This window comes from Lampetra fluviatilis, chromosome 65, assembly GCF_964198595.1.
Source record: "Lampetra fluviatilis chromosome 65, kcLamFluv1.1, whole genome shotgun sequence".
NCBI classification, from domain to species: domain Eukaryota; kingdom Metazoa; phylum Chordata; class Hyperoartia; order Petromyzontiformes; family Petromyzontidae; genus Lampetra; species Lampetra fluviatilis.
The window spans coordinates 5,635,422-5,648,228 of record NC_136339.1 but is presented as its reverse complement, the minus strand read 5'-3'; the positions used below and the strand labels follow the sequence as shown (position 1 = coordinate 5,648,228).

The 12,807-nt window shown below is 55.1% G+C and overlaps 1 protein-coding gene across 4 annotated transcripts in view; it reads right to left on the bottom strand.

Annotated features, from left to right (window-relative positions):
- Nucleotides 1-10,602, bottom strand: part of LOC144952053 (uncharacterized) — a 49,876-nt gene extending 39,274 nt beyond the window's left edge. The window contains exons 1-3 of one of the 4 annotated variants that reach the window (XM_078882447.1): nucleotides 8,977-10,602; nucleotides 3,779-3,919; nucleotides 266-412 (exon numbers count right to left, since the gene is read on the bottom strand). In XM_078882447.1, the coding sequence (XP_078738573.1) occupies nucleotides 266-412; nucleotides 3,779-3,919; nucleotides 8,977-10,115 (1,427 nt within the window). In that variant the 5' untranslated portion in view covers nucleotides 10,116-10,602. Of the gene's footprint in view, nucleotides 1-265; nucleotides 413-3,778; nucleotides 3,920-8,247; nucleotides 8,364-8,680; nucleotides 8,723-8,976 lie in introns of those variants that run through there. The other 3 variants (XM_078882446.1, XM_078882449.1, XM_078882448.1) reach the window with 3 other exon arrangements.
- Between the last annotated feature and the right edge of the window lie 2,205 nt (nucleotides 10,603-12,807).

Below are 12,807 nucleotides of genomic sequence, written 5' to 3'. Positions count from 1 at the left end.
GTCTACGGTGCAGTGTTGAGCCAATGGGCAGTGCTGAGTCTACGGTGCAGTGCTGAGTCTGTGGGCAGTGCTGAGTCTGTGGGCAGTGCTGAGTCTATGGGCAGTGCTGAGTCTACGGTGCAGTGTTGAGTCTATGGGCAATGTTGAGTCTATGGGCAATGTTGAGCCAATGGGCAGTGCTGAGCCTATCCATCGAGGATGGATGAAAGCCACGTGGAACGAGCCGAGAGTCAGGGGCGGGGGAGCGGCGGACCCCGTGGCTCACCTCTCTCCGAAGGCCTTCCTCCAGAAGTCGGAGGCGTCCGCCTTGGTGATGCGGAAGTCGTTGCCCTGGAAGATCCCCCCGGGGAAGAGCGCCTTGAGCTCCGCCAGCATGTGGCTGAAGATCAGCGACAGCTTCGTGAGGTTCCGCCTGCAACGAAAAACAATAATCGTTGTCGTCATCATCGCAGTCGTCATCATCGCAGTTGTCACTGTCGGCATCATCGTCATCATCGTCGACATCGCCGTCGTCATCGCCGTCGTCATCGCCGTCATCATCATCATCATCGTCATCGTCATCGTCATCATCAACATCTTCGTCATCGTCGTCATCATCATCATCATCGTCATCATCGTCGTCATCGTCGTCATCATCGTCATCGTCATCATCGTCGTCATCATCGTCGTCGTCATCATCGTCATCGTCATCATCATCATCGTCGTCATCAACATCGTCGTCATCAACATCATCATTGCCATCATCATCATCGTCGCTGCCATCAACATCACGTCATCAAAGATCCCCCGTATCGCCTTAACAGACTGTCGGGGCAAGTGCTGTGAGCGAGCAGCGCCGATGAAGGCCGGCACAACTCATCCCGGCCGCCTTTGTCTCCCCAGTGGCGATGTTTCCACACCACACCAGGTTACTCATTTGAGGCCGAGTCGACCTAGGGGGAGGCCCAGCGACCGATTCAGATAATCGACGGGTTCGTAGCGCGGCGCGATGCTGACCGCTACACTTCCACTTGCCATACTCAAGCACACACAGAGATACGCACATGTATACAAATTCACACGCACGCTAAAGTCACACACACATGCTAAGGCAAACATGCCACAGAGCCTCGATAAACTGTTAGGAAAAGTTCGGTTTGGGAGCGGGAATCGAAATGGGGCTTAGGTTATGAAGTGGAACTTAGACGCACACACTACAAAGACACACACACTACACACACACCACACACTACACTCACTCATCACACACTACACACACATCCAACACACACACTCACTCATCACATACTACACACACACACCACACACAATAACCACACACTAAACCCACCACATACTACACTACACACACCACACACACACACCACACACTACACACTCACTCACTCACCACACACTAAACACACTACACACACCCACCACACACTACACACTCACTCACCACACACTAAACACACCACACACTACACAGACACTACACACACACGCCCACCACACACACTAACCACACACTAAACTCACCACATACTACACACACAACAACCGCCATTCGCCACTAAGTGGCGGTGACGTCACCACGACGCTTTGCCAGGCTATGTGCACCTACACGCACACACCACACATTACACACACCCACCACATACCACACACACTAACCACACACCACACACACACACTTACCACACACTACACTCACCACACACACACACACCACACTCACCTACTACACACACTACACACACACCTACTACACATTCACCATAAAAACACACACTTTCCATGCACATACAACACACCACACACACACATACCATACACACAAGACACACTTACCACACACACAGATACCATTACACAAACTCACCACACACACACATATACCATTACACACAATGCACACACTACATACACTTACACCACACACACACCATACACACACACTACACACACTACACACACACAGGACACACTCACCACACACACACACACTACACACACTTACCACACACACACACACAGGATACACTAAACACACTTACTACACATACAAAGGACGCACTACACAAACTACACACATTACACACACACTTACCACACACACACACTACACACACTTACCACACACTACACACACCACACAGAACACACGACGCACGGTTGACTACGTACGGCGCGAAAGAAGTTCGTCATATGTACAACATACCCACATTCCACATACACACACGCTCACTGACCACACACGCTCACTGACCACACAAACCTTGTACACTTTCCACACACACATTACACACACACAAACCATGTACCCTTTGCACACACAACACACACACCACACACACATTACACACAAACCATGTACCCTTTGCACACACAATACACACACACCACACACGCAAAACCATGTGAACTTTCCACACACAATACACACACATTACACACACACACACCACACACACATTACACACACAAACCATGTAAACTTTCCACACACACATTACACACACACACAAACCACGTAAACTTTCCACACACAATACACACACACACAAACCATGCACACTTTGCACGCGCACGCACACTACGCACCTCCGATTAGCACGGTTGGCTACGTGCGGTGCAAACGAAGTTGAACACGTACATACGTACACACACGCAGCACACCTCTACCACACACGCACACACACAAACTGCATACTCCGACACTTGCACAATTGACACGCACGCACAATCCATGCCACCGCCACGTCCATGGCCCAGTCCCTGTGCTCGAGGAAGTTAGCTGCGGAGATGCGATAGGGATCAGGTCGTGAACGCAGCCACCCAGAGCCACCAGTAGCTGGCCCCACAGTCGGAGCGACAGGTGGGGCGATCGTTTCAAGTTTAAATTTGCTTCAACCAGAGGTGAGAACTGGGGGGAGCCAGGCTGAGACTCGCACACAAGATTATCGTGGATGGGCGAGATGGTGGCTGGGTGGGTGGGTGGGTGAGTGAGTGGGTGAGTTGGTGAGTGGGTGGGTGAGCAAGTTGGTGAGTGGGTGAGTGGGTGGGTCAGTGAGTGGGTCAGTGGGTGGGTGAGTGAGTTGGTGAGCGAGTTGGTGAGTGAGTTGGTGAGTGGGTGGGTGAGTGAGTTGGTGAGTGGGTGGGTGAGTGAGTTGGTGAATGGGTGAGTGGGTGAGTGAGTAGGTCAGTTGGTGAGTGGGTGGGTGGGTGAGTGGGTGGGTGAGTGGGTGGGTGAGTGAGTTGGTGAGTGGGTCGGTGGGTGGGTGAGTGGGTGGGTGAGCGAGTGGGTGGGTGAGCGAGTGGGTGAGTGGGTGGGTCAGTGGGTGGGTGGGTAATTGATTGAATGTGATAAGGGGAGTGAGTTAGTGAGCGAAGTTTGAAGTTGATTTTCCTTAACCAGAACTCAAGAGTGAACTGAGTGAATGAGTGAGTCTGCGAGTGGATAATTGAGATGATTATTCAAATGCCACCATCAACCCGGCATCGTGAGGATCGGAATCCAATGCACGACCATCCTGCATGCCAGGCGAGGCAGTAAACATCTCACCACCGTGGCACCAGTAAATTATTATAAAAATGCCAAAATCAACCTGGCATCGTCAGGATCGAACCCACGACCTCCTGCATGCCAGGCGAGGCAGTTAACATCCTGCCACCGTAGCACCGGTAAACTATTAAAATGCCACCATCAACACCACGACCGATCATCGCCGATCTACCACCACCCCCCTCGACCCCCGGTCTCCGTAGCGCCGAGCGGCGGTGCCCCACCACTCGCCTGGGCTGGGAGTGCTCTTCGAACATTCGCTCCCTGGCCTCCTTGAAGAGCCGCAGCGCCTGCTTGCTCTTCCTCACCAGGTTCTCCACGCACACGCGGAAGTACTCGTTCTCGGCCAGCGCCTGCATGCGTTCCTCGTACCTGCGGGGCGGCAACGGTTTGCTCCGGGTTGGGGGTTGCGAAACACGTGCGCGTGTGTTAACGCGTGTGTGTGTGTGTGCCTATACCTGGGCAGTGTGCTTATGACCGGCTCCAGTTTAACAGTAGAGGTCTCACTCCGAATCGGTCGAGCGGCACTATCTTTTCATCGGTTGCGTAACGCTGTGTGGAAGCTACCTGGTCTGTCGCTATGCACGAAGCTTCAGGTCTTCTCGGCCACGGTCATTCCCTCCCTTCTCTACGCTTGCGAAACGTGGACCCCCCTAATGGAGCATCTTCGCCGGTTGGAAACATTTAGGCTGGCCTTCCGACGATCCATCCTGGGTTTAACCAGGCTGGATTGTGTGAGGAGCTCACAAATCCTTGAAAGATCTGGGCAAAGTCCCATCGGTGAGCTCCTCCGACAGGCAAGGCTGCGTTGGCTGGGTCATGTAGCCCGCATGCCCAGCCACCGCATGCCTAAACAGCTTTTGTTCGGCCGGATCGAGGGGGCTAAACGGGCGCGGCACGGGCTAGAGAAGAGATGGAGTGATGTGGTGCAGGAGGACGTGGAGCTGAGTGGACTTGCCGATGACCGGTACCAGCGGTGTCAAGATCGGCCTCTGTGGAGGAGGCTCGTGAAGGACGCTGCTACTGGGCAGTTGGAGGCAGTCGCCCTCCAACAACAACGGAGGGCGGAGGAGCGATGCTCACAACAACGAGCGGAGCACCGGGTGGCTAAAGCACAGCAAGTTGGTACAGTAGGGGGCACAGGTGGTGCATCAGCCAGTCATCTCGGTCATCTCGGTCAGTCGACCCGTGGCACCTGGGTCTGCCCCATGACCTCCTGCCAGCGGGCGTTCGACACTTCACGTGGCCTCAAGGTGCACATGGCCTGGCACAAGAGTCGTGGTGACGTCACCGCCACTTAGTGGCGAATGGCGGTTGTTGTTGTTGTTGTGTGTGCGCGTGCGTGTGTTAGCGGTAGTGTAGCGGTTAGTACGCTGCGCTATGAACCTGGCGACCCCGGTTCGATTCCCGCTCACGGCCAACACCGATGACGATTATCTGAACCGGTCCTGGGCCTCCCCTAGGTCGACTCAGCCTCAAATGAGTACCTGGTGCGGTGTGTAAACATCGCTAGCACTGGGGAGACAAAGGCGGCCGGGCGTGGTGCTGGCCACCCACCCCCTCGTGTACCGTTCTGGCCTTTATAGGTGCTGCTACTCGCTAACAGCACTTGCCCCTACAGTCTGTTAAGGCTATACGGGGGATCTTCGTGTTAACGCGCGTGCACGCGTGTTCATGTGTGCACGTGCGTGCCAACGTCTCGCCCGTGGTGAGTGAGATGTTGACTACCTCGCCTGGTGTGCACGAGGTCGTGGGTTCAATCCCGAGCCTGACAATCTCAGTGTCGGGATCGAACCTACAACCTGCTGTATACCAGGCAAGACAGTTAACATCTCCTAGCCACCGTGGCGCCCTGCAAACCACACCAGGTACTCATTTGAGGCCGAATGGAGGGAGGCCCAGGACCGGCTCAGACAATCGTCACTGCGCTTGCCGCACCACCCACTCACTCACCCAACCACTCACTCACTCACCCAACCACTCACTCACTCACCCAACCACTCACTCACTCACCCAACCACTCACTCACTCACCCAAACCGCCGCAACGCCGCCGCCACCACCACCACAACAAACCAAACAAATGTCACACGGCTGCAGTAGTCAAGATAACAAGTTTGGGGGGGGGGGGACCACGCACGCGCACGGATTACGTGTGGGTCACTTTCCGACACGCTCGCCGTCTCTCAGAAGCATTCGATCAGCAGGCACAGAAGCAGGCGGCTTGGGTGGGTGGGTGGGCGAGTGACTGGGTGGTTGAGTAGGTGGATGGGTGAGTAGGTGGGCGAGTGGCTGGGTGGTTGAGTGGGTGCGTGGGTCAGTTGCTGGATGGGGGAGTGGCTTGGGTGGGTGGGTGCAGGTGAGTGCGCAGAATGGGCGAGTTGCTGGGTCGGTGAGTGACTCGGCAGGTGAGTGGCTGGGCGGGTAGGTGAATGAGTGGGTGGGTGAGTGGGTGAGTGAGTGAGTGGGTGGGTGGGTGAGTGGGTGGGTGATTGGGCGGGTGAGTGATTGGGCTGGCAGGTGGGTGAGTGGCATGGGGTGGGTAAGTGAGTGAGTGGGTGAGTGGGTGGGTGAGTGGGTGAGTGGGTGGGTGGGTGAGTGGGTGAGTGAGTGAGTGAGTGGGTGGGTGAGTGGGTGGGTGAGTGGGTGGGTGGGTGGGTGATTGGGCGGGTGAGTGATTGGGCTAGCAGGTGGGTGAGTGGCATGGGGTGGGTAGGTGAGTGGGTGAGTGAGCTTTGGATGGATGCATGAATGGCTGGGTGGGTGAGTGGCTGGGTGGATGAGTGGGCGGGTGGGTGAGTGGGCGGGTGGGTGACTGGGTGGGTAAATGGCTGGGTGGGTGGGCGAGTGGGCGGGTCAGCGGGCGAGTGGGTGAGTGGCTGGGTGAGTGGCTGAGTGAGTGGCTGGGTGAGTGGCTGGGTGAGTGGCTGGGTGGGTGGGTGAGTGGCTGGGCGGGTGGGTGAGTGGCTGGGTGGGTGAGTGGCTGGGTGGACGGCTGTCAGGCCAAAAGGCCGTGGAAATGTTGCACGTACGTGCGATATTAATTTCTCTCTTGCCACTGGGTTGTGACCCAGGTTTTTGTTTTTTTTAGCCAACGCTTTGATGAATGCATCCGGGGGTCTCTCTACGGTAGAGTTCTGAACCACCAACAACCACCACCAACCACCACCACAACTTCGTGCGAGAGTTCCGCTCGCAACGGAGCCACCCCTAACCTCTCTACGGGAGTGATCGCCGATTCCCCGTCACGTCACACATGGATGAGTTAGAATCAGAATCCTTATTTCATCACTGGAGGAAGATGATGAGCCGTAAAGCTCGTTTTCACAGATGTCCAGTAGTTGGTGTGAGTGAATGAGTGGATTTATAAGTGGATGGGTGAATGAGTGGGTGAGTGGATGGGTGAGTGGATGGGTGAGCGGATGGGCGAGCGGATGGGCGAGCGGATGGGCGAGCGGATTGGCGAGCGGATTGGCGAGCGGATGGGTGAGTGGATGGGTGAGCGGATGGGTGAGTGAATAGGCAAGTGTATGGGTAAGTGGGTGGGTGAGTGGATGAATGTGGCTAAGTGGATGGGTGAGATAATGGGTGAGTGGACGGGTGAGTGGATGGGCGAGTGGATGGGCGAGTGGATGGGTGAGTGAATAGGCGAGTGAATGGGCGAGTGAATGGGCGAATGGGTGGGTGGGCGAGTGAGTGGATGAATGTGGCTAAGTGAATGGATGAGTGGATGTGCGAGTGAATGGGCGAATGGGCGAGTTCGATTCCCGCTCACGGCCACCAACACCGGTGACGATTATCTGAACCGGTCCTGGGCCTCTCCATAGGTCGACTCAGCCTCAAACGCTATCTATCTTGGTTGTAAAGCGTTGATGTTACTAACAATAAAAATAACATTCATTAATTCATTAAAGCCTCGTTGAGTCTCAAAAAAAAATTCATTTTGGATGGTTAGCCCAATAATTCCAGGCTTGATTTGTCACCAATTCACTCCCCTGCTCACTTACTCGCTAACCCACCGACACACTCATTTCAGCCACCCACAGAACCACACAATCACCAAGCCAACCAGACAATCAACCACCCACCCACTCACCAACTTAGACACTCACCCAAACACTCGTCCATACCATCCAACTTCTCATTTCACACCCCAACCATTCAATTCACCTACCCACCCAACCTATCACCAACCCAACCACTCACCCAAACACTCACCCATCCCACCTCAACCAACCACTCACCCCAACCACTAAATTCATCCATCCACCCAACCACTCACTCACCAAACCACTGACTCACCAAACCACTCACTCACTCACCCAACCACTCACTCACCAACCCAACCACTCACCAACCCCACCCAACCACTAAATTCACCCACCCAACCATTCACTGACCAACACAACCATTCACTCACCCAACCACTCACTCACCAACCTAACCACTCACTCACTCACCCAACCACTCACTCAGCCAACCACTCACTCACCCAACCACTCCCTCACCCAACCACTCACTCACTCAACCAACCACTCACTCACTCAACCACTCACTCACCCACTCACCCACTCACCCACTCACTCACTCACTCACCCACTCACCCACCCAACCACTCACTCACCCCACCCCAACCACTCTCCATCCATCCCCCAAACACCCCCTCTTCCTACCCCAACCCCCACACCCCCATCACATCACCTGGACAGCACGAGCCTCAGGTGTTGATAGGTGTCGGGCAGGATGTCCACTCACTCACCAACCCACTCACCAACCCACTCACTCAACCACTCACCCACTCAACCACTCACTCACTCAACCACCCACTCACTCACCCAACCACTCACCCAACCACTCACTCACCCACCCACTCACCAAGCCAACCACTCACCCAACCACTCACTCACCCAACCACTCACTCACCCAACCACTCACTCACCAACCCAAACACTCACGTACTCACCAACCCAAACACTCACTCACTCACCCAACCACTCACCCACTCACCAACCCAACCACTCACTCACTCACCAATCCAAACACTCACTCACTCACCCCACCCCAACCACTCTCTCCATCCATCCCCCAAACACCCTCTCTTCCTACCCCAACCCCCACACCCCCATCACATCACCTGGACAGCACGAGCCTCAGGTGTTGGTAGGTGTCGGGCAGGATGTCCACTCACTCACCAACCCACTCACTCACCCACTCACTCAACCACTCACTCAACCACTCACTCACCCAACCACTTACTCACTCACCCAACCACTCACTCACCCACCCACTCACCAAGCCAACCACTCACTCACCCAACCACTCACTCACCCAACCACTCACTCACCAACACAAACACCCACTCACTCACCAACCACCCACTCACCCCACCCCAACCACTCCATCCATCCCCCCACACCCCCATCACATCACCTGGACAGCACGAGCCTCAGGTGTTGGTAGGTGTCGGGCAGGATGTCCAGGATGTAGGGAGGGCTATTCTTGAGTTGCAATCGTGGCGCCTGGCAGGCCTTCACCACCTTGTCCATGAGCTTCCACGACTTCTCCACCGTCCGTCTGTCCACCGTGGCCCTCGGAGGGCCGACAGCGTCATGGATGGCATCGAGGAGTCCCAGAATTCGGTACTTTTTGGGCTGTCGGCTGCTGTTGTTGCCACCGCCGCCGCTGCTCGTGGTGGTGTTGATGGGTGTCGAGGTGGTGGTGGTGGTTGTTGTTGTTGTTGTGGTGTTGTTGAGAGAATTCGAGGCACCACCGCCGCTGGCAGAAGACGCCACGGAATTGGCCGCGATGGTATTGGCAGGTCCAGTGATGGCACCACCACCACCAGCACCACCAGCACCAGCACCACCACCAGCAGTGGGAGAAGCGTTGAAGTTACTCCCGTACGGAGCACCAGAATTCCCACCACCACCACCACTTAGGCAGCCACCACCACCACCACCAATGTAGCTACCAGAGATGCCTCCAAATCCACTGCTGGGCCCGCCGCTGTAGCTCGCGATGTTTGGGGCAGACGAAGTGGCCGAGGTGAGGCTGTAGGTGCCACCACCAATGCCACCACCACCACCACCACCAAACCCACCACCACCAAAACCACCACCACCAAACCCACCGCCTACAGCATAGCTACCGCTTGTGCTACCCAATCCGTAAGTGCTACCACCACCACCACCATAACTACCACCACCACCACCACCATAACTACCACCACCACTACCATAACTACCACCACCACTACCACCACCACTACCATAACTACCGCCACCACCACTAGTGCCACCACCACTACCGCCACCACCACTACCACCACCATAACCACTACTACCGCCACCACCACTACCACCACTGCCACCACCATAACTACCACTACCACTGCTACCACCACCACTTGCAGCGCCGGCTACGGCATAGCTAGCGCCACCACTGTCCCCACTACCACCACTACCGCCACCACTACCACCACCGCCACTACCACCACCACCACCACCACCGCTTGAACTACCGAAGCCACTGGCTCCGTCAACGCCACCACCACCCTGAGAAGCGGCCATCGCGTCTCACTGCGTCACCCTGTAGCAAAGTCACTCGTCCGCGTCGTCTCGTTAACTCTCTGTGTGTGTCTGTGTGTGTGTCTCTCTGTGTGTGTCTCTCTGTGTGTGTCTCTCTGTGTGTGTCTCTCTGTGTGTATCTCTGTGTGTGTGTCTCTGTGTGTCTCTGTGTGTCTGTGTGTGTCTGTCTCTGTGTGTGTCTGTGTGTGTCTCTCTCTGTGTGTGTCTCTGTGTGTGTCTGTGTGTGTCTCTCTGTGTGTCTGTGTGTGTCTGTGTGTGTCTCTCTGTGTGTGTCTGTGTGTGTCTCTCTGTGTCTCTCTGTGTGTGTCTCTGTGTGTGTCTCTCTCTGTGTCTCTCTGTGTGTCTCTCTATCTCTGTGTGTGTGTCTCTCTCCCCACTCCCTTCCTCCTCGTGTCACCTCCTCCTACCTTACTCTTCCTGCTCCCTCGGCGTCTCCCCCTCTGCGTCTCCCCTCGTCCCTCGACTCCCCCGCCCCACAACTCTCCCCCCCCCCGTCTCTCCCGCCGGCGTCTCCCTCCCGCTCACCCACCCCGCTATGTCACCCAACCAGCCCGCGGTGTCTCCCGGAGTTCCTCCCCGTCTCTTCCCCCCGTGTCTCCCCGTGTCTCTCCCACCGTGTCTCTCCTCGTGTCTCCTCGTGTCTCTCCCACCGTGTCTCTCCCCGTGTCTCTCCGTGTCTCTCCCCCCGTGTCTCTCTCTACCCCAGTGTCTCTCCCCCCCCCGTGTCTCTCCCAATGTCTCTCTACCCCCGTGTCTCTCCCCGCGTCTCCCCCCGTGTCTCTCCCTGTGTCTCCCCCCGTGTCTCCGCGTGTCTCTCCCCGTGTCTCTCCGCGTGTCTCTCCCCGCGTCTCTCTCTACCCCAGTGACTCTCCCCGCGTCTCCCCCCGTGTCTCTCCCCGTGTCTCCCCCCGTGTCTCTCCCCGTGTCTCTCCCCGCGTCTCTCTCTACCCCAGTGTCTCTCCCCGCGTCTCTCTCTACCCCAGTGTCTCTCCCGGCGTCTCCCCCCGTGTCTCTCCCCGTGTCTCCCCCCGTGTCTCCCCCCGTGTCTCCGCGTGTCTCTCCCCGTGTCTCTCCGCGTGTCTCTCCCCGCGTCTCTCTCTACCCCAGTGTCTCTCCCCGTGTCTCTCCCCCCGCGTGTCTCTCTCTCCCCGTGTCCCCCCCCCGTGTCTCTCTCTACCCCAGTGTCTCTCCCCGTGTCTCTCTCTACCCCAGTGTCTCTCCCCGTGTCTCTCCCCCCGCGTCTCTCCCCGTCTGAGCCCTTCCGCGCCCAGTTCCGCCTTCACGGAATCACCCCCCACCAACCCCCCCACTTGCAACGGAGGAATCGATTCTACTAATCGGCAACACGACTCAAATGGAATCGATTCCCTCCAAACCCCTCCCATCCCCCCATTTGCACTTACGAATCGATTCTGAAAAAGTCAACAACACGGATGAAATAGAATCGATTCTCTGCCCTCGGAACCGCCCGAATCGATTCTCTCACCCACGCCGCCCCCCACCCACACTTGCACTTCCGAATCGATTTGAGAACCGTCAACACGATTAAAATGGAATCGATTCTCTGCCCACCACACCGCCTTCCAGCCCCCCTCCCCCGACTTGCACTTCCGAATCGATTCTGAAAACCGCCGACACGGTTTAAATTGAATCGATTTTCTCCACACATCCCCTTCACCCCAGTATCACAATGTAAATTCTTAACAGGCGAAGCGATTCCACGTGGTACAATTACGGAATCGATTTATCGGGCATTTTTTTTTATATAAAACTAACGATTCCCCACTCCCCGATAATACAGCGTCACGAGAGGAATCGATTTATACTGGAATCGATAGAATCGAGTAACACGACGAGCGCATCGCGCGCCCGTCAACGTTCCGTTTCGCAAGGAATCGATTCGACTCGTCGGGTTGCAAATGAAAAAGCGAATCGACAAATCGATTCGGAAGTGAAATTCGCTTTTCCTTTGGATTTCCAGACGAATTGTAGCAGCCAGTCCGGGTCTCAATTCAATTCGTAGCGCGTCCATAATCATCGGTGGAGTTAACGGAACACCCATGGATTGTACCCCTATAGACTCACGTGACCACACACCTGTCTGTACCAGTGTGCTGATCTTAAAGGTGCATTTTGATGTTTTACCTACGTGACTTTACCGAAAAACCCTAAGAATATGAATCCTTGCAGTCACGAAAGCTTCAAATCTAGAATTATAATACTCATGCAGCCAGCTATGGCTGCAGGGTTTTGGTAGTACATGTTGTTTATGCCGTTTATTGTGAAAATTCCGTCACAGTTCCTATGATCACTGTTTCATTGCTTTCATGGCTTTATTTTGGTGATTTTGAAAAGTGTATTGGTTTAGCCATGTTTGTTTGTTGTAGTACAGAGTTAGACTGATGGCCTTAATCTAAGTTGTCTTGTGGTTGTTGTTGTTTGTTTGACTTGCATCCCACTGGGATTTTTGCACACAGCGTTGGTGTACGGTGATTTTTTCTGTTTGCACTCAGTCACATAGTCACTTTAAGATGTTTTTTGTTCATGTTTTTATTTTTTGTTTGTTGCGGTTGCACCCGATTCAAGAGCCGAATGGCTCACAGGGCTATACCTAATAAATTAACTTGAACCACCACCATTTTTTATGATAGAATATCGTGTTGTTATCAGTATG